Source organism: Sus scrofa, chromosome 5, assembly GCF_000003025.6.
Source record: "Sus scrofa isolate TJ Tabasco breed Duroc chromosome 5, Sscrofa11.1, whole genome shotgun sequence".
Classification (NCBI taxonomy): Eukaryota; Metazoa; Chordata; class Mammalia; order Artiodactyla; family Suidae; genus Sus; species Sus scrofa.
Window position 1 is genome coordinate 29,154,142 of NC_010447.5, and position 22,133 is coordinate 29,176,274.

Genomic DNA, 22,133 nt, shown 5'->3' on the forward strand with positions numbered 1-22,133 from the left:
CTGACTTAATTTCTTAAAACCTCAAAACAGCAAGGGCAAATATTTTGCTCTAGCCTAAGCCTTTCTTTCTTAGGCAAATATTGGGGCTGATCTTTTACCAAGTGATCTTTTCTTTAGGTATAGGATTTATTTGTTTATTTTTTAATTGCATGGCTCCAGTTTGCAACGTTTTAACAAGTCATAAAAATGAACTGTTTAATTGTACTGGAGCCCAAAGCCACCTCTTAGCTGAATGTAAAGACCTCACACCAAAGTCTCTCCCACAAACTTGCTACCCTCTGATTTTTCTCAGAGATAACTGCGTGGTGTGGCCCTCTGCTCACAGACTGCTTTGGAGACCACCCAGACTGAGCAAGGAGGAGCTCTTACCTTTTCCTAAATGCATTATCCAAAAATTGTATCGAAGAATTAGTCATTGGGGTCTTGGCTTGCCTAATTAGCCAGTGCTTGTTCTAAAATTTAGAAGAAAAAAAAAAAAGTCAACACCAAATCCCCACAAACCACTAGAGTAGATAACCAAAGGATCATTTAATACTTCAGCAAAAAGGAACTAACGGGTGCTTGTTTAAGCAACTTCAGACTTTCCCTCCACCTCCCACCCCACTTCCCTCCCCTGTGTTCATTAAAAAAAAAAACAAAAAAAAACCCAAAAAAACCCAAAAAACCCTTTCTGCAGATTATTACTCATTCTTTAGCTTCTTCCCATCACTTCCCTAAAGGTAGAAGGGTTGGGCTCCTTTGTTAGCAGAATTAATACATGATTTAGTGAAAGATACTGGAGACTACTGACTAAAAAGAGATGAAATTTATAAGCTGGAGTCTATGCTTTGGGTCTACCATCCAAATTACAAAAGGGTAAATATTAACTTCAGCACCTTCTAAGTTTTGCCCAGTAAGTTATTCTATCGCCTTCTATGTTCCTATCTAAGATATCAACTATCCTTGGACTTTTGGGAAAAATCTCATCACAGCAAAATTTATTTATTTTTTCTTTCTGGGATGCTCTGCAACACAGGGAGTTCCAGGGCCCAGGATTAGATCTGAGCCACAGTTGCAATCTATACCACAGTTGCAGCAACACAGGACCCTTAGCCCACTGTGCCAGGTGGGAATCAAATTTGCGTCCTGGTGCTGCAGAATTGCCACTGATTCTACTGCACCACAGTGGGAACTCCTCTTCTTAGCAATTTCCTCTATCTTCAAATCCAAATCTGGAGGGTTGTCTCACTTAAATAAAAAAGTCACGGAGTTCCCATTGTGGCTCAGTGGTTAATGAACCCGACAAGTATCCATGAGGACGTGGGTTTGATCCCTGGCCTCGCTTGCTCAGTGGGTTAAGGATTTGGTATTGCCATGAGCTGTGGTGTAGGTCGCAGATGCAGCTTGGATCCTGTGGCTGTGGCGTAGGCCAGCGGCTACAGCTCTGTTTCAACCCCTAGCCTGGGAACCTCCAAGTGCGGCCCAGAAAGACAAAAAACAAAATACAAACAAACAAACAAAAAAAGCCAGTTACATGTTCCCATTGTGCCTGAGTGGGTTAAGAACCTGACTAGCATCCCTGAGGATATGGGTTCAATCCCTGGCCTTGCTCAGTGGGTTAAGGGTCTGGTGTTGCTGTGAGCTGTGGTGCAGGTCAGACACCGCTTGGATCCCATGTTTCTGTGACTGTGGCGTAGGCTGGCAGCTGTAGCTCTGATTCGACCTCTAGCCTGGGAACCTCCACATGTTGTATGTGTGGCCCTAAAAGAGACCCCCCCACCTCCACACACACGCAAAAACTGCCAAACACCATTCTCTCCTCCTTATTCATAAAACCCTAATTTGCCATTTCCCAAACTGTGATCCTCAAAGTGTTCATTAGTTAATATGCTTAAGAAATGCTGTAGCGCATACCCTGCTGTTGGAAATTCATGTTACAGCATGAGTCACTCTGGGAAATCTTGCAGCACACTGACTTATTTAACCCAAAGTGTCTAAACTTCCTTGGTCATGGGACCTTCCATGAACTTCTTCTGGGACACAGTTTGAGAATGGCCGGCCCTCTGGTTTAAAACTTGGTTCACTCCACTTTAACATCACACAGGCCTTCAATGCCCAGACAACATGCCAGACGTCTCTATGTACTTTAATCTAAAGAGCAGTTGCATGAGAGGTCAGGATTCCCCAGCTGAGAGAAAAACGGAAATTAAACTTATCTCACTCTTGGTCAGGTCATTTAGGGAGAAGATGGAAATACTGAGTTAGAAAGTGGTAATACTGAGTCTAACTCCAATACTGTCTTTTTACCACCTCACAGGCAACTAAAATTTCTCGGTAATAGGCATGAAGCAGTGGAGGCCTTCTGCCTTTGAACCAGCAAACTGCCAATCTCCAGTGCCAAGGAAGGCTAAGTGAGTGGCATATGAAGCCAACAGTATTTACATGGTGGTCTTTAATTATACTCCCCATTCTGGCTCATTTCTCCATTCAGTGTCACAATGTACTACGTCACCCTTCTTGTTCCTAGGCCTCAGGCCTGGGAGGGCCAGAGGGAGGAGACCACTGCAGCACAGCTCAGCCCCAAGGAATGTGTCTTAGCCACTGCTGGGCAGGAAGAAAGCTGGTACAGAGTTCATCAGAAGAGCCTGTAGTCAGGAAAGATGCTATCTCTTCAATATTCCCTGCGGACTCTCTAGTTAGTCACTGACTGTGGCAGGAACCCTATCTGGACTTCTGCTGCAAGCATATACTACCTAGTGCACTGGAAACAGGTGCCATTACCTTTAAAAGATTCAGAAGGAAGACCAACTATATGGCTCAAAGGCTCCCTGAGAAGCACATTATATAGTTGATCACATTGAGCTTGGCTTAATGCAAGGGTTAGGGGAAGCTACCGTTCCGTGGATGTTGAAGTTCTTGTTTCTTGGTGCAAAGACGTTCTGGAAGGTGTTCTGGTACTGGGGTGCAGCTGTCCAAGGCGAATGAGGTGCTGGAGTGGAGATCATCATGAAGAAGGGCTCAGAGTTGGACTTGTAGTCCAGGAAGTCCAAGGAGACATTGGCCTGACGTATACAGAAGTTTGTTATTTCCTACAGTACCTGACAGGTAAGGACTTGTATATACCTGTTCTCTAGTGAACAGAAGGTACAGGGTCCTATTAACTTTCAACCAAAACTTGGCACATAATCTCTGTTGCAGCCATTTGCAAACATGTTGCTAGAACAAATCATTTGGCTTTTAAGAAAATACTTACAATAAAAAGCACATCATCTCAGGACAGCAATTAAGATGTTGACGATTTTACATGACCTAAAAATTGCTATGCCTCCCACAAAGAAAACAAATCATCATGTGACCATTTTTGTATTGACTTACATGAAGGCAGCTTAAGAGTATATACATTTGATGCCTTAAATTATATAAAGTGAGTCAACCTAATACACAACAGTGGGAAAAGTGAATTAAGTTACCTTAATCTTACGGGAGTTGCTGGAAATGAATCTGACTAGTTTCATGAGAATGTGGGTTCGATCCCTGGCCTTGCTCAGTGAGTCGGGGATGGGGTGTTACTGTGAGCTGTGATGTAGGCTGCAGATGAGGCTCGGATCCTATGTTGCTGTGGCTGTGGCGTAGGCTGCCAAGTGTAGCTCCGATTCGACCCCTAGCCTATGAACTTCCATATGCTGCATGTGTGGCCCTAAAAAGCAAAAACAAACAAACAAATAAATAAATAATATGGAATCCAAATATATCACACCACGCTTTTAATGTACATGGACTTATTAACCTTTTTCATTTGCTTCTCTGGAGATACTTTATGACAACGAAAGCTTCCCACATACATGCTATGTTTTTAAGTGTGCTGGTTGATTTATATCTTCAATCATTCCCAGCACTAAACTTAAAGATAGTGTCAATTTCCTATCACCATCCTTCCCACGTACTTTAACTCCAGCCCTGTCAGAAACCTTGCACTTTCTCCAACATGCCAGGCACACTCCTGCCTCAACACCCTCACGCTCTCGGCTCCCTTGGCTTGTGGACCTCTTTCCCCTGATCTATACAGCTCTCTCTCATCTCCTTCAGGATTCTGCTTGAATGTCATTTAAGGAACTCCCATTCCCTGCCTTGCCTTGTTTCTCTTAACTGATCACTATCTAACAAGACAGCACATGATGTGTGTGTATACACACATGTGTCAGTACAATTTACCCCAAAAGTTACCTGCCACAGAATCAGGGACTTTGCTTCCTTTACTGCTGAACACCTGCTACAGTGGCTTGTGAATGAACACTCTATGGAGGGCTGTCATTAGAAACATCTCAGGGGGAGTTTCCATCATGGCTCAGCAGTAATGAATCTGACTGGTATCCATGAGGACGGAGGTTTAATCCCTGGCCTCGCTCAGTGGGTTAAGGATCCAGCACTGCTGTGAGCTGTGGTATAGGTCTCAGACATGGCTAGGATCTGGTGTTGCCGAGTGTGGCATAGGCCAGCGGCTACAGCTCTGATTTGACTCCTAGCCTGGGAACTTCCATATGCCAAGGAAGTCCCCAATTCACCCAATGGCAGTATTTTTTTATATATAAATACACGATTCCTGAAGAACCCCTTTATCTCCCCCCACTCAAGATGAAGCTGCCATCTTGTGGCCTGTGCGTACGACTTTGGTCAGGAACAGAAACCCCTTCAAAGTGAAACCTCTTCAAAGCAATCTCTACAGTCTTAGAGATTAGCCTTTGGAAAAGGGATTTGCTGCTGGAATTTCAACAACATTAGATCTGAGCCTGGCTTAATTACAAAGAAAAACACACTCAGGAGTTTTTAAGCAGTTGGAAGTATTTTGGCGGTCAGACCAAGTGACTATTCAATAACATTACGCAATGTGACGAAATACAACAAACGGTTTTCTAGGCAGAGTCATTAATTAAACATGAGCTAGGCCTGCAAGGTCAGATCTTCAATAACTCACCAAAACATCTGTCAGGTAGTCCACACTGTAGTTTTCACCATGCTTCCGTGCCTTCCCATTGATGGAGAGGGTATAGTTATAGTATTTAGAATTCTTTTCCTATTGAAGAGAGGAAAGAAAAACTTGTTATGAGGTCAGCACACAAAATGAAAGCTGGAAACCATGCTGAGCTAAACCATACTCTGTTTAAATAGTGATTAAGACATTTAAAAAAAAAAGGTCATTGCTCAACTCAATATTGGATTGGACTTTTTTTTTTAAGGGTCACACCCGCAACATAAGAAAGTTCCCAGGCTAGGGGTCAAACTGGACTTGTAGCTGCCAGACCTATACCATAGTCACAGCAACACCAGATCTGAGCCGCATTTGTGACCTACACTGCAGCTTACGGCAATGCCAGGTCCTTAACCCACTGAGTGAGGTCAGGGATTGAACCTGTGTCCGGTTCGTTACTGCTAAGCCACAATGCGAACTCTGAATTGGACTTTTTGACTAGGGTTTTATTAGCTACTAGCACAGTTTCAATAATATGGCCTAGTTTAAATGGCCAGAAATAGGAGTTCCTGTGTGGCTCAGCAAGGATCTGGTGTTGTCACTATAGTAACTCACATGACTGCTGTGGCATGGGTTCAATTCCTGGCCCAGAAACTTCTCCATGCTGTGGGAATGGCAAAAAAAAAAAAAAAAAAAGCCAGTAACAGATCAGATGAAACAGTAAAATATGTTGCTAAACCTTATGGAATGCAGGCAAATGTCTAACAATGCAGTGATTCAACAAATAAACAGACTTTAGGAGTTCCCGCCATGGCTCAGTGGTTAACGAATCTGACTAGGAGCCATGAGGTTGAGGGCACAATCCCCAGCCTTGCTCAGTGGATTAAGGATCTGGCATTGTCGTGAGCCGTGGTATAGGTCGCAGATGCGGTTCGGATCTGGTGTTGCTGTGAATGGCATAGGCTGGCAGCTATAGCTCTGATTCGACCCCTAGCCTGGGAACCTCCATATGCCGAGGGCGCGGCCCTAGAAAAGACAAAAAGAAACAAACAAACAAACAAAAAAAAAACACAACAACAACAGATCAACAGACTTTAAGAAGATACTATGGCTAATCATAAAAGCAAACCAAGTTATGCCAATCTCAGCTGTATCAGAAGGTAAACAGCATCTGCGGGGCTGTGTAGAACTGTTACTGACTTCAGTAATTACTCACCAAGGCATACCAGTAACTCCAGCCCAGAGGAACATGTGCTAGTCCACCTGCATCTGGGGCTCCATACTGAAAGAAGGACAAGCAGCACATTAGAAGTTCTTAGACATGACCAACTGAAGGCAACAGGAAACTTCTAGAATCTTTTCAGAACAGTGCCTGAAACACGGTAGGTGCTCAACTTCCCCACAAACATGTAAGTCAGTCGAAAAGTAGAGAAGACTACAGTCCCGGGAACTCTTAAAGCAGGAGTTGGCAAACTGCGGTTGGCAGGCCAAATCTAGCCTGCCCACTATTTTGTGAGGCCAGCAAGCTAAGAATTTTCTTGCGACAAGTTACATGAAATTGAAACTTCAGTGATGATGACATTTTACTGGATGGAACACAGTCACACTCACTGGTTTACCCAAGTCTCTGGCTGCTTTCCTGTTACAATGGCAGAAATGAACAGTCACAACAGAGACATATGGCCTACAAAGCCTAAAATGTTTCCTTCTGGCCCTTTATAGGGAAAGACCACATGGCTTAGGCCAGGACTCACTGGTGGTGCTCTGTCTAAACAGTCAGCCAACCTTGTGGCTAACAACCCAAATAATCAGACTACATACAAACTACCAACCTATCACTTCTGCTGTCCTGCTGATCAAGTCAACTTTTGGACTCAATTTACTTGATGCGATGAATAAGTGAAGACACAACACAATCTTCCCATTTTATCTAGACACGGTTTAACACTGCCCATTGAAGGCAGTACCCCGAGGAGTTCCCTTGTAGCTTAGTGGGTTAAGGATCTGGCAAAGGCCCTACTGAGGCTCTGGTTACAGCTGTGGCATGGGTTCGATCCCTGGCCTAGGAACTTCAGCATGCTGCAGGTGCCAGGAAAAAAAACCAGAAGGCAGTACCCCCAAGAACTAAATCCTTGTATTATGAAGAATTTCTAATTTTGTACGTATGTTAGATATCTCCCATAACCTTGTATCCACATTTATCACTCATGACTCTTTTCAAACTGACTCATTTTCCATCAAACCCTCAAGGCTGAAAATTCCCCCAACTGTTGCATGGAGGGGTAGAATAAACAGAAAATTCACATCAGATATGAAGATCATTAGCGACCATGGATAAAGTACATAAGAAAACTTACATCGTCTCTTTGTCCTGAATCCCCAGTTTTACTCTAAGAGAAAACCCTGAACACTTGCAGATACACTATTTCCTTAAGGCCTGAACTCTGACTAAATGCTAAGCCCAATGTGGTGGACTTGAGGCCCTGAGATCTGGTCGTGGCAGGTCACAGTGAGGCCAACACACTAACCACTCAACCACATGCTTCAATGTCTCGAATATCCCAGGCTCTGGGGGCTTTCTCTTGATCATCGATCTCTGCACAATCTGTTCCCATTTTTCAGGTTAGAAAAATGGGTTAAGCATTAAGTTGTTATAATTCAGGAAAGATGCTAAGAGGAAAAAATTCTTCACTCTGGTCCTGATAAAGGAGAAATGGAAACAAAGATACTAAGCCACATGACAACCAGAACTCTTAAGGAAAAGGGGAAGATCCATCAGACATCAGCAGTCCTAAGACAATGTTTACATGAATGCTCTTGAGACTCTTTAAAGAATAAGTACAGTGCCCAAATCATGGAAATATGTTCACTTAAGTTCTTGTTTAACAGGCTGATTAGGAGAAAACATATACCCCCGAAACTCTTTAATGTGACTTGGATAGATACTAACTAAAAAAACCAATTAACATGAATTAATTATATTAATTCACATTTAAGAAGCAGTTATTAAAAAGGGGAATCATTAGACCATTCGACATACCTCATTTAAGTATTTCCCTGCAAAAAAGGTTTGATAACCACACACTGATCTGAGAATCGCTGGGAAAGTATTTGGTTCTTCGATCTTCTGCCAAGACTTACTGCTGCAGTTTCCCTCCAAAGTGTTGTTAACAACGTGATGATTATGTGGGTACTTCCCTGTCAGGATACTGGCTCGGCTTGGGCAACAAAGAGCACTTGGCACATACTACAAAGGGAAAAGAAGCGAAACGACAAAGTTACACAAGATAGATGGATTTCTCATCATTTCTCCAGAGAACAAAGCAAACTGCTTAACACTCTAACTTCAAATGTCTGCTTTGCCATGGAATAGAAATTTTTCCTTACACATGACACACTTGAGAGGTGCTTTAAGTCTCCTAGTGGAGACAGTAAAGAAGATGGAACAAACCAAGAGAATAGGTTTCTTTTTCAACTGGTATCTCTCTCCAGCATAACCTAATAGTTGTTCCAATCTCAACTGCCAGAGAAATATTTACATGCAAGGAACACAGCATGGTGGGAGCCTGGTCTTGACCCAAGATAAATACTACTACTTGCATCGAAAGCAGCTGAGAAGTAGAGGTTCATTTTCAAGACGATCTGTAGCTTCATGCATTTTCTGGATCACTTTCTACAATGGATACAGATTTTTTTTTTTTAAGTCTACTCTAATTATGTTTCTAATTACCCTCTTCCACCCAATCCTATCTGGCTAAGTCTTAATACACATTACCTATTTACAGAATGTAATCGTAGCTTATACTTGCAGCAGCAGGGAAGGAATGCTCTTTTGAGCACAACCTTTCCAGAATTCCATGATATCCCTTTGAAATACTTAGCATTTATTTGGCCTTTCACATCGGATTTGGCATTTTTAAACACTGGTGAGGATGAACATTCCTCACATGCATGCTGACCAATCGCATTCATGTGAATGGTTTTTGTTCACGTGCTTTGCACATTCTTCCTTCTTGTTACATAAAATTTGAGTTAAGGAAGGATTCAATCATTTTACAAAAACTTCCCATTTTTTACTTGTGCTTTTAAATTTTGTTAGATGTTTGTGAATTCTGTAATTTTCAAATTGGCAACTCTTTTAATTCTTTTCCTTTTTAGAAGTTTCTTACCTACTTTTTGGCCTATGCCATACTGTTCACTGGATCTTTATATTACATTTTGGTAGCCAGTAAGAGGAATTTCTTCCTTTAAACATTTTACCTGATTACTCTAACCTAATTATTCCAGATAATTCTGAAACCACTTAATTCAGCCTAAAAAAAATCTTGGTGGGACTCTGATTAAAATAATCAAATAGAGGAGTTCCCATTGTGGCTCAGTGGTTAACAAATCCGACTAGGAACCATGAGGTTGTGGGTTCGATCCCTGGCTTTGCTCAGTGGGTTAAGGATCCGGCATTGCCGTGAGCTGTAGTGTAGGTTGCAGATGCAGCTCGGATCTGGTGTTGCTGTGGCTGTAGTATAGGCTGATGGCTACAGCTCCAATTGGATGCTGTAGGTTAGCCTGAGAACCTCCATATACCTCGGGTGCGGCCCTATAAAATACAAAAAGACAAAAAAAATAAATAAAGTAAGCAAATAGAGTTCCCATCATGGCTCAGCGGAAATGAATCTGACTAGGAACCATAAGGTTGTGGGTTCGATTCCTGGCCTTGATCAGTAGGTTAAGGATCCAGAGTTGCCACGAGCTGTGGTGTAGGCCAGCAGCTGTAGCTCAGATTAGACCTCTAGCCTGGGAAACTCCATGTGGTGCAGGTGCAGCCCTAAAAAGAAGATAAATAAAATAAAATAAGCACTTTATAATCTTGTATCTTCCTACAGAAAATACAACTACATTAGCTTTCTACGGATGACATATTTTATCACTCACAAAATTCTGTAACTGCATTTTAAGGTCTTTACCATTCCCTGCCACCACCAGCTATTCCTAGAGTCTATATTTTCCTGCCCATATATGAGTGGGATATTTTCTTCTCCCCGTATTTCTCTAACTTGTTATATGGAAGAAAGCTATTTCTATTTTTTTCACTTCTACCTTACTAAATTCTATTAATTTAAAGTTTCTCAAAAATTCCGTTTTCTAGATAGAAAATCCCGACAAGTGGAAATAATAACTTTGTCTTTTCCCACGTGTTTTATCTTTTAATCCCACAAGACTCAGGCCGATGACAAGACAGTTCAGAAAAACATTGAGTGAGAGGGGTTAGGCCCTGTCTCTCCTCCAAGAGCAGTGCTTTGGACTTTCACCTTAACTCTAAGTTGTGTTGCTTGTTTGCAATGTTCATAATAATAAGGACGTATTCTTTTAACAGTTTAATAAGTTAAAAGGAAAGGATGTGAACATTTCAGAAGACTTTCAAGCATCTACTGAGATGGACATCTAATTACCCTCCTTTTAACTAATGATCTCATGTTGGTGGACAATATAATAACCATCATTCTGTAGTGGTACTTAATATAGCTCACGCATGCTTTACAAGAAACAATCCACTTAACCTCGGAGATAGGTCTTAGTATCCCTATTTACAAATGGGAGAACCAAAGGCCAAAAATTAATAAGCTGCCCAAGGTCACACAGCTAGAAAAGAGCCAGAGAGAACATTCAAAACAAGGTGATCTGGTTCCAGAGTCTGTGCTCTTGACCCCATCACTAAGCTGCTGTTCAATGGATTTCCTGACATTAAGCTAGGCTACCACGTACTTGATTATGAGCACAGTTCTTGAATTTGACTGTTAGTATTTTACTTGGCGTCTCTACATTTATGTTTATATGTATAATATACACATACATTTGTATACACATATATATACCCACACAATAGCTGTTGTGGGTTTTTTGTTGCTGTTATCTTTGTTCGGTTTGGCTATCAGGGTTAATTGGGCTTTGAAAAATAGCCTACATGCTTTTACGAAGAAAGAGTTTATATAGTATGAATGTTATCTGACTCTGATACAATATATTTTTAAACCCCAAATAGTTACGTTTTCAATAAAATTCTCTCATTTCGGAGTTCCCGTTGCTGCGCAGCAGAAACAAATCTGACTAGGAACCATGACATTGTGAGTTTGATCCCTGGCCTCGTTCACTGGGTTAAGGATCCAGTATTGCTGTGAGCTATGGTGTAGGTCGAGGATGTGGCTCAGATCTGGCACTGCTGTGGCTGTGGCGTAGGCCAGCAGCTGTAGCTCCAATTGGACCCCCTAGCCTGGGAACCTCCATATGCTGCAGGTGTGGCCCTAAAAAGACAAAAAAAACCAAATTCTTGTTTCAAGTTGTAGATCAGACTGGCTTACAAAATACCTGCAATTAATCTTTCAGTAGTACTAAAATAAGACGCATATATATTATATACACATAATATATAAAATAAACAAATAAACAAATATTAGAGTCCTTCCTTTGGATCAGGCATTTAACTAGGGAAAAAAGCACGTAAATTACACTAGACTATCCAACAGAGAGTGCTTCTTCTTAGAATTTAAGCACAATATTAAATTGGCTTTAAAACTTACAGCACTGGAGAAAGTCATCCCCATCTCTCCGATGAGAGCCTTGGTTTTCTTTAGAGGTGTCTGTAAAGTAAATAAGTATCTGTTCAATGATTTATTCCAATAAGCTAAAACACTCAGAACAAAATTCGTGGTTTTTGTATCTACCCTCAACCTTTCATTCCCAAATGATCTAACACTAAGAAATAGTTAAGAGAGTTCCGTTGATCCTGGAGATGAACCAAACAAGTTTGGCGACACTCAATTATGTCCTGTACGAAAGTTCAGGAAGTCATAGAGCTCACAGGAAGGGAAAGTTCACAGCTCATGGTATCATTCTAGCAACGCTGATTTCAACGCAATGAAATTTGGGGGCCCTTTTCTAATTGTTACCAGTCCCTTTACAAACAGATAGAGCACATCAACCTCCATTAATTCATCTTTAGCAGCAGGATGTGGAAAATGATACGAAAGGAGTCTTCTACCCTTCAAAACAAAAATAAGACAACACTCGGGTTCTGAAAGCCAGACAAAGCCCTAAGGCTGAGACTGACTCAAATGTCAGATATTCCATGGTGAAGCTCGGATGCACATTTTTTGACTCTAAGCTTACAGCCCTTTGCCCTAGACCATCCACCACCTCAGGTAAAGACTTGAACCAAGTGAAACAGATACACAAAAAATTCTTGTCAAGCAAAAGACTAGTCAGAAATTACTTTGTTTATATTCTTGCTTTTTATCTTTTGTTCAATTTTTTTTTATTTTTCTTTTTGGTCTTTCTGCCTTTTCTAGGGCTGCTCCTGCAGCATATGGAGGTTCCCAGGCTAGGGGTCTAATCGGAGCTGTAGCCGCCAGCCTACACCAGAGCCACAGCAACGTGGGATCCAAGCTGCGTCTGCGACCTACACCACAACTCACGGCAATGCTGGATCCTTAACCCACTGAGCAAGGCCAGGGATTGAACTCGCAACCGCATGGTTCCTAGTCAGATTCATTAACCACTGAGCCACGATGGGAACTCCTGTTCAAGATTTAAGATCCTGACAAGTATAGAGAACAACTCATTTCAAATCCTACAGTGAGGATAAAAAGAAGGCCATTTAGATACAAGTACTACTCCTAATAATTGCAAACACTAATCTTTACTCAGATTCAAGACAGCAAGAAAGGACAATTTGAAAAAGCTCATATTGAAAGAGGCTAGGGAAAAGAAACAAATAACATACAAGGGAACCCCGATAAGGTTATCAGCTGATTTTTCAGCCGAAACTCTGAAGGCCAGAGGGAGTGGCATAATACAGTGATGAAAGGAAAAACCCCCAACCGAGATTACTCTACCCAGCAAGGCTCTCGTTCAGATTTGAAGGAGAAATCAAAAGCTTTACAGACAAGCAAAAGCTAAGAGAATTCAGCACTGCTAAAACAGCTTTACAACAAATACTAAAGGAACTTCTCTAGGTGGAAAAGAAAAGGCCACACCTAGAAACAAAAATATTACAAATGACAAGGCTCACCAGTAAAGGCATATATACAATAAAGGTAGGAAATCATCCACACATGTATGTAACCAAAACCAGAAACCATGAGAAGAGGAGGGTACAAATGCAGGATACTGGAGATGCACTTGCAATTTAGAGACCAACAACTTAAAACAATCTTGTACATATCAAAAAAAAAACCAACCAAAAAACAAAATCAAATTCAAAACAATTAATAAAATGCCAATAAGAACATACATATCAATAATTATCTTAAGTGTAAATGGACTACATGCCCAAACCAAAAGACAGAGACTGGCTGACTGGATACAAAAACAAGACCCATATATACTATGGTTGTCTTCAAGAGACCCACTTCAGTTTCAGAGACACACACAAATTGAAAGTGAGAGGATGGAAGAAAATATTCCATGCAAATGTAAATCAAAAGAAAGCTGGAGCAGCAATACTCATATAAGACAAAATTGACCTTAAAGAATATTGTAAGAGACAAAGACATTACAAATGATCAATGGATCAATTCAAGAAGATATAACAATTGTAAACATATATGCACCCAATACAGGATCACCTCAATGTAAAAGGCAAATGCTAACAACCTTAAAAGGAGAAATTGACAATAATACAATAATAGCAGGGAACTTTAACACCCTACTTACAGCAATGGACATGTCATTCAGACAGAAAATCAACAAGAAAATGCAGGCCTTAAATGATGCATCAGACCAGACAGACTTAATACTTATAGAACATTTTATCCAAAACCAGCAGAATACACATTCTTCTCAAGTGCACATCGAACATTCTCTAGTAGAGTTCACATTCTGGGCAACAAATCAAGCCTCAGTAAATTTAAGAAAGCTAAAATCCTATCAAGCATCTTTTCCAATCACAATGCTATATGACTGGAAATCAACAAGAAAAAAAATACAAAAAACACAAGCACATGGATACCAAACAACATACTACTAAACAACCAATGGATCACTGAAGAAATCAAAGAGGAAATTAAAAAATACCTAGAAGCTAATGATGAAGACACAACAATCCAAAACCTATGGGATGCAGCAAAAACAGTTCTAAGAGGCAAGTTTATAACAATACAAGCCTCCCTAGGGAAACAAGAAAAATCACAAACAACCTAACTTTACACCTAAAGCAACTAGAGAAAGAAGAACAGACAAAACCCAAAGTTAGCAGAAGGAAAAGAAGTCAAAGATCAGAGCAGAAATAAATGAAATAGAAATGAAAACCACAGAAATGATCAATGAAACTTAAAGCTGGTTCTTTGAAAAGATTAAAAAAAAAAATTGATAAACACTCAGCCAGACTCATCGAGGAAAAAAAGAGGACCCAAATCAATAAAATTAGAAATGAAAAAGGAGAAGTTAAAATGGATATCACATAAATACAAAGAATCATAAGAGACTACTACAGGATCAAGACGGCAGAAGAGTAAGATGTGGTGCTCACCTTCTGCCAGAAACACATCAAAAAAAAAAAAAAATCTACATGTGGAATGATTTGCACAGAACGTTTACTGAACAAGTTTACTGAACAAGACCTTAAACCTCCCCAAAGGTCAAGAAACCCTCCACATAATGGGGTAGAACAAAAAAGAATAAAAAGAGAGAAAGTAATCAGGACAGGACTAGCACTCCTGAGAGGGAGAGGTGAAAGAAGAAAGGAACCCACACCCTGGGAAGCCACCTAACTGATGGGGAGATCAGCCAAGGAGTGACCTGAAAGCCTCAGAGAAAAGCACAGGAGCTGGACACAGGTGAGCAAAGCAGAGAGAGAGCTACACAGATCATTGGTACTGCCTCCCAACACACCACAGCCTGAGGTGCTCAGAGGGGTCTGGGTGCTAAGAGTCAGTCTCCAGAGGTCAGTTCCAGGGAGAGGACTAAGGTTGTATGTGTAGAGAGAGCCTGGGGGGCTAGAAAGCAGTACGCCAAGGGCTGGGGAGTGGAGCACCACAGCCAAGGGAAACTGGGAAGAGGTCTGGGCTCACAGGAAAGGGTGCCATTGTTGGGGAGGGCAAAAGGAGGAGGGGGAGACCACCATAGGAGTATCTTTCTCTGTGCACTCATAGACTCTTGGAGGGCAGGGCTATGGGTGGCGAAGCCCCTCTTGTACAGGCCATGGGTGGTGGCACCTCCTGCGCAGGATAAATGCAATGAGACACCTCTCACATGGCTTTCAGGTGGCAGGGCAAACTAGCCAGAAATGGGTGTGGTCTGCCACCACTAGGGGTCCGTGAAGAGGCACCATCTGAGGTTGCAGTCCCTTCAGGGGTTAGCACAGAGGAGGGTCCTGCAACCAAGCACCACCCATTGTTGATCTCACCCCCCTGGGAAGGCACACACCCTGCCACTGCCACTGCCAAATGCTCTGGGCACTGCATAAATGTGCCTGAGGGTCAATGCCACTTTCCAGAGCCCTGCAACAAGAGCAATCTGCACCACCTTTCCATAGGTCCTTGCTGCTGTAAAAGGCCCAGCAACCAGGCACTAGCTACTAGCCCTGCCCACTGCCTCCATCTCCCTGGAAGCACGTGCAGCACCCCATCAAAGGGATAACAGCCTGAACACACTGAGGAAAGAAGACAGCAGGCATCCAAACCCTCATGCCAAAAATACATAGTAACCCCTCATAAAATACCCAGGGGCACATATAAATAGCACTCCAAGACTACAGTACTTGTTTTCCCTAAACTCACAGAATAAGGAGAACAGAGGCAAAATGAAGCAGCTCAGGAACCATTCCCAGTTAAAACATCTGGAGAATTCCGCCGAAGGAGCAAACAATAAAACAGACTTCTACAGTCTAATAGACACCAAATTCGAAAATGAGATAATGCAAATACTAAAGGAATTAAGAGTGAATATGAATGGTAACGCATCTTTTTTTGGGGGAGGCCACACCCACAGCATATGGCGGTTCCCAGGCTAGGGTTGAATCAGAGCTGCAGCTGCCAGCCCAAGCAATAGCCAGAGCAATGTGGATCTGAACAGCATCTGTGACCTACACCACAGCTCATGGCAATGCCAAATCCTTAACTCACTGAGCAAGGCCAGATATCGAACCCACATCCTCATAGATACTAGTCAGGTTCATTATCAATGTGTCATCATGGGAACTCCCAGATTACTTTAGAAAGGAACTAGAAAATATAAGAAGCCAAGAAAAATTGGAAAATTCATTTGCAGAGACACAAGCTGAATTAATGGCCCTGAAGAGCAGAATGAATAACGCAGAGTAATGAATTAGTGACTTGGAAGAGAGAATACTGGAAATCATCCAATCAGGACAGCAGAGAGAAAGCCAAATGAAAAAACATGAAAGAGATAAAAGAGATCTATGGGATGATATAAACTGGGTCAATATATGCATAATAGGGATTCCAGAAGGAAAAGAAAAAGAAAAGGGGATAGGAAATATATTTTGAAGAAATTTTGGCTGAAACTTTCGAAATCTAAAGGAAACAGTTATCAATGTACAGGTGAACCAAACAAGGCTGAACCCAAACAGGCCCAAACCAAGATATATTGTAATAAAAATGGCTTTAACTAAGAGAGAATTCTAAAAACAGCAAGAGAAAAACAAAAAATTAATTATAGGGAACCTCCATAAGGCTATCAGCTGGTTTCTTTCTGCAGAACACTATAAGCTAGAAGAGAGTGGCAAGATATATTCAAAGTTCTAAAAAGGAAAAATTTGCAGTCTAGTATATAGTCTACTTGGCAAGAATATCATTTAAAATAGAATTAAAGAATTTTTCCAACAAATAAAAACTAAAAGAATAGAGCAACACTAAACCCATTCTAAAAGAAATACTGAAAGGGCTCCTCTAAGTAAAAAAGAACTAAGAAGAAATAGGATGGAGGAAATCACAATGAAAAGTAATCACTTAAGTAAGCCAGTATACAGATCTAAAAGGAAAAAAAAAAAAAAAACCAAAACAACCCTATCATAAAAGTGATGATAAACCTAAGAAACAGAAAAGGGATAAACATGAAGATGTTAAAAAAGATCAAAATCATAAAATGTAGGGAAGGAAAGTAAGAAAATCTAGATTTTTTTTTTTTTTTTTTAGAATGTGTTTGAGCCTATATGACTATTAGGCTAAAGCAAGCAGATATACAAAGGGGTTAACATACTTGAAAAATAGGGCAACCAATCAAAACTGAACAATACATTCACAAAAACTAAAAAGAAGAGGACACAAGGATAAAACAAAAGGAAATTATCCAACCAAAAAAGAGAGAAAGGAACAAAGAAGAAACATAGAATCAACTGGAAAACAAGTTTTAAAATGGCAATAAATACATATTTATCAAGAATTACCTTAAATGTTAATGGACTGAATACTCCAATCAAAAGACATAGAGTGGAAATGGATAAAAAAAAACTAGAGTCTACAATACGCTGTCTACAAGAGACTCAACTTAGGGCAAAGGACACATATGAATTGAAAGTGAGGGGATGGAAAAAGACATTTCCTGTGAAGGGAAAAGACAGGAAAGCAGGAGCTGCAATACTCATATCAGAAAAAATAGACTTTAAAAAGAAGGCCATAAAGAAAAACAAAGAAGAACATTATTTAAAGAAAAGAGAATCCATTCAAGAGGAGGATATTATACTCATTGATATATATGTCCCTAACATAGGAGCACTCAAATACATACAAATACTAAGAGACGTAAAAGGACAAATAGATGGGAATACAGTAATAGTAAGAGACTTTTAGCACCCCACTCACATTAATGGACAGATCCTCTTGACAGAAAATCAATAAGGCAACAGAGATCCTAAATGACACAATAGAAAATTTAGACTTAATTGATACTTTCAGGACATTACATCCAAAAAAAGTCAGAGTATATATTCTTTTCAAGTGAACATGGAACATTCTCAAGAACTGACCACATATTGGGATACAAAACTAACCTCAACAAACTTAAGGGTATGTTTCAAGTATCTTCTCTGACCACAGTGGCATGAAACTAGAAATCAACCACAGGAAACGAAATGAGAAAAAAACTGACTACATGGAGACTAAACCACTTGCTAGTAAAAAACCAATGGGTCAACCAGGAAATGAAAAGCGAAATTAAAAAATCCTCGAGACAGGAGTTCCCGTCGTGGCGCAGTGGTTAACGAATCCGACTAGGAACCATGAGGTTGCGGGTTCGGTCCCTGCCCTTGCTCAGTGGGTTAACGATCCGGCGTTGCCGTGAGCTGTGGTGTAGGTTGCAGACGCGGCTTGGATCCCGCGTTGCTGTGGCTCTGGCGTAGGCCGGTGGCTACAGCTCTGATTCAACCCCTAGCCTGGGAACCTCCATATGCCGCGGAAGCGGCCCAAGAAATAGCAACAACAACAACAATAACAACAACAAAATCCTCGAGACAAATGATAATGAAAACACAAACCATTCAAAATCTATGGGATGTTGCAAAAGCAGTTTTTAGAGGGAAGTTTATAGCAATACAGGCCTTCCTCAAAAAAAGAAGAAAAATCTCAAATCAACAACTTAACCCACCACCTAAAAGAATTAGAAAAAAAAAAAAAAAAGAACAAACAAACCTAAAGTCAGCAGAAGGAAGGAAATCATAAAGATTGGAGAGAAAATCACTAAAATAGAGATAAAAAAAACAATATTAAAAAAACCCAATAAAATCAAGAACTTGCTCTTTGAGAAGGTAAACAAAATTGACAAACCTCTGGCCATACTCACCAAGAAGAGGAGAGAAAGAACTCAAATGAAATAAGAAATGAAAAAGGAGAAATCTCAACAGATACTACAGAAATACAAAAAACCATAAGAGAATACTATGAACAATTATATGCCAACACATTTGACAACCTAGAATGGACAACTTTCTAAGGAATTACAGCCTGCCAAAACTGAATCAAGAAGAAATAGATCAACTGAACAGACCAACCACTAGAAATGAAACTGAATATGTAATATTAACACTCCCTACAAACAAAATCCAGGACAAGATGACTTCACAGGTGAATTCCACCAAAGAAAGAAAGAAATTATACACACGTCCTTCTTAAAGTTTTCCAAAAGGTTGAAGAAGGAATAATCTCGAAGACATTCTATGAAGCCGCCATCACCCTAATACCAAAACCAGACAAAGATACTACCAAAAAAGAAAATTATAGGCCACTATCTTTGAAGAATATAGACACAGAAATTCTCAACAAAATATTGGCCAATAGAATTCAACAACATATAAAAAAGACCATACACCACGACCAAGTGGGATTCATCCTAGGTTCACAAGGATGGTTCTACATATACAAATCAGTCAACATCATATATCACATTAACAAAAGTCAAAAACCACATGATCATCTCAATAGATGCATAAAAAAGCATTTGACAAAATCTAGCATCCACTCATGATAAAAACTCTTACCAAAGTGGGTATAAGGGGAACATATCTTAACATACAAAAATCATTTATGACAAACCCACAGCCAATATAATACTCAACGGAGAAGAGCTGAAAGAAAGCCTTTCTGCTAAAATCTAGAACAAGAGAAAGATGCCTACTCTCACCACTTTTATTCAATATAGTATTGAAAATAATAGACAAAGCAATCAGACAACCAAAAGAAATAAAAGGTATCCAAATTGGAAGAGAAGAGATGAAACTGTCACTTTATGTAGATGACCTGATACTATATCTAGAAAACCCTTAGGACTCCACATAAAAACTACTCAAAACAATCAACAGATTCAATAAAGTAGCAGGATACAAGATTAACATTCAGAAGTCGGTTGCATTTCTGTATGTATACTAACAATGAAAAGGAATATAAAAATACCTTTTAAAATGGCACCCCCCCCCAAATTAAATACCTGGGAATAAACCTGATCAAGGAAGTGAAAAATTTATATGCTGAGAACTATAAAACATTAATCAAGAAAATAAAAGAGGATTCAAAGAAATGGGAAGATATTCCATGATCCTGGATTGGAAGAATTGATATTGTTAAAATGGCCATACTACCCAAAGCAGTCTACAGATTCAATGCAATCCCTACCAAATTATCCATGACATTTTTCACAGAACTAGAACAAAGATTTATATGGAACCCAGGACTGCCCAAGCAGGAGGCATAACTTCTCCCCAGACAATATTACAAAGCTACAATAATTAAGAAAGCGTGGTACAGGTATGAAAGCAGACATATAGACCAATGGAACCAAATAGAGAACCCAGAAATAAACCCAGCCACCTAGAGTCAATTAATCTTTGACAAAGGAAGTAAGAAAATAAAATGGGAAAAAGTCTTTTCAGCAAATGGTGCTGGGAAAACTGAATTGCTGCATGTAAATTAATGAAAGTAGAACATGCCCTCACACCATGCACAAAAATAAACTCAAAAGACTTAAGACATAAGACAAGACAGCATAGAACTCCTAGAAGAGGACACAGGCAAAACATTCTGACATCAACCGAATATATGTTTTCTTACATCAGTCTCCCAAAACAATAAAAATAAAAACAGAAACAAACCAATGGGAGCTAATCAAACTTCCAAGCTTTTGCACAGCAAAGGAAACCATAAAAAAAGAAAGACAAAAAGACAACCTACAGAATGGGAGGAAATAGTTTCAATCTATGCAACCAATGAGGGCTTACTTTTCAAAAAATACAAACAACTCATACAACTCAAAAGCAAAAAAAAAAAAAAAACCAAACAACCCAATTTAAAAATGGACAGAAGACATGAACAGACATTTCTCCAAAAAAGACATACAGATTGCCAACAGGCACTCGAACAAATGCTCAATATCACTAATTATTAGAGAAATGCACATCAAAACTACTGTGAGGTACCACTTCACACCAGTCAGAATGGCCATCATTAATAAATCCACAAATAACAAATGCTGGAGAGGGTATGGAGAAAAGGGAGCCCTCCTACACGGTTGGTGGGAATGTAAATTGGGTGAACGACTTGGAAAACAGATGGAGGTACCTCAGAAAATTAAATATACATATGATATCACTTATAACTGGAATCTAATATCCAGCACAAATGAACATCTCCTCAGAAAAGAAAATCATGGACTTGGAGAAGAGACTTGTGGCTGCCTGAGTGGGAGGGATCGGGAGCTTGGGCTTATCAGACACAACTTAGAATAGATTTACAAGGAGATCCTGCTGAATAGCATTGAGAACTTTGTCTAGATACTCATGTTGCAACAGAAGAAAGGGTGGGGGAAAAACTGTAATTGTAATGTATACATGTAAGGATAACCTGACCCCCTTGCTGTACAGTGGGAAAATAAAAAAAAAAAAAAAGAAAATTAAATACAGAGTTACCATATGATCTAGCAATCCCACTCCCAAGCATATATCTGGACAAAAGTTTCACTGAAAAAGACACATGCGCCCCTACATTCATTGCAGCACTATTCACAATAGCCAAGACATGGAAACAACCTAAATGTCATCAACAAATGAATGGATTAAGAAGATGTGGTATAGGGAGTTCCCGTCATGGCGCAGTGGTTAATGAATCCGACTAGGAACCATGAGGTTTCGGGTTCGGTCCCTGCCCTTGCTCAGTGGGTTAACAATCCGGCGTTGCCATGAGCTGTGGTGTAGGTTGCAGACGCGGCTTGGATCCCGTGTTGCTGTGGCTCTGGCGTAGGCCGGTGGCTACAGCTCCAATTGGACCCCTGGCCTGGGAACCTCCATATGCCGAGGGAGCAGCCCAAGAGATAGCAAAAAAAAAAAAAAAAAAAAAAAAAAAGATGTGGTATATACATAAAATGGAAAACTACTCAGCCATAAAAAAGAACAAAATAAGGCCATTTGCAGCAACATGGATGGAACTAGAGACTCTCATACTAAGTAAAGTAGTCAGAAAAGAAATACGAATATCATGCTATCAGTTATATCTGGAATTTAACATATGGCACAAAGGAACTTATCTACAGAAAAGAAACAAACTTATGGACATGGAGAACAGACGTTCGGGTGCCGAGGAGGAAGAAGTGGGATGAACTGGGAGTTTAGGATTTGCAGATGCAAACTATAGCATTTAGAATGGGTAAGCAATGAGATCCTGCTGTACAGCACAGTGAACTGTATCTAATCACTTGT

The 22,133-nt window shown here is 40.2% G+C and overlaps 1 protein-coding gene across 1 annotated transcript in view; it reads right to left on the reverse strand.

The window, feature by feature from the left end:
* GNS (glucosamine (N-acetyl)-6-sulfatase) overlaps nt 1-22,133 on the reverse strand; it is a 61,530-nt gene that overhangs the window by 25,388 nt on the left and 14,009 nt on the right. The window contains exons 2-7 of the mRNA XM_021091947.1: nt 11,518-11,577; nt 7,986-8,192; nt 6,162-6,227; nt 4,952-5,050; nt 2,874-3,041; nt 370-452 (exon numbers count right to left, since the gene is read on the reverse strand). Coding sequence (XP_020947606.1) covers nt 370-452; nt 2,874-3,041; nt 4,952-5,050; nt 6,162-6,227; nt 7,986-8,192; nt 11,518-11,577 — 683 coding nt within the window. The remainder of the gene's footprint in view (nt 1-369; nt 453-2,873; nt 3,042-4,951; nt 5,051-6,161; nt 6,228-7,985; nt 8,193-11,517; nt 11,578-22,133) is intronic.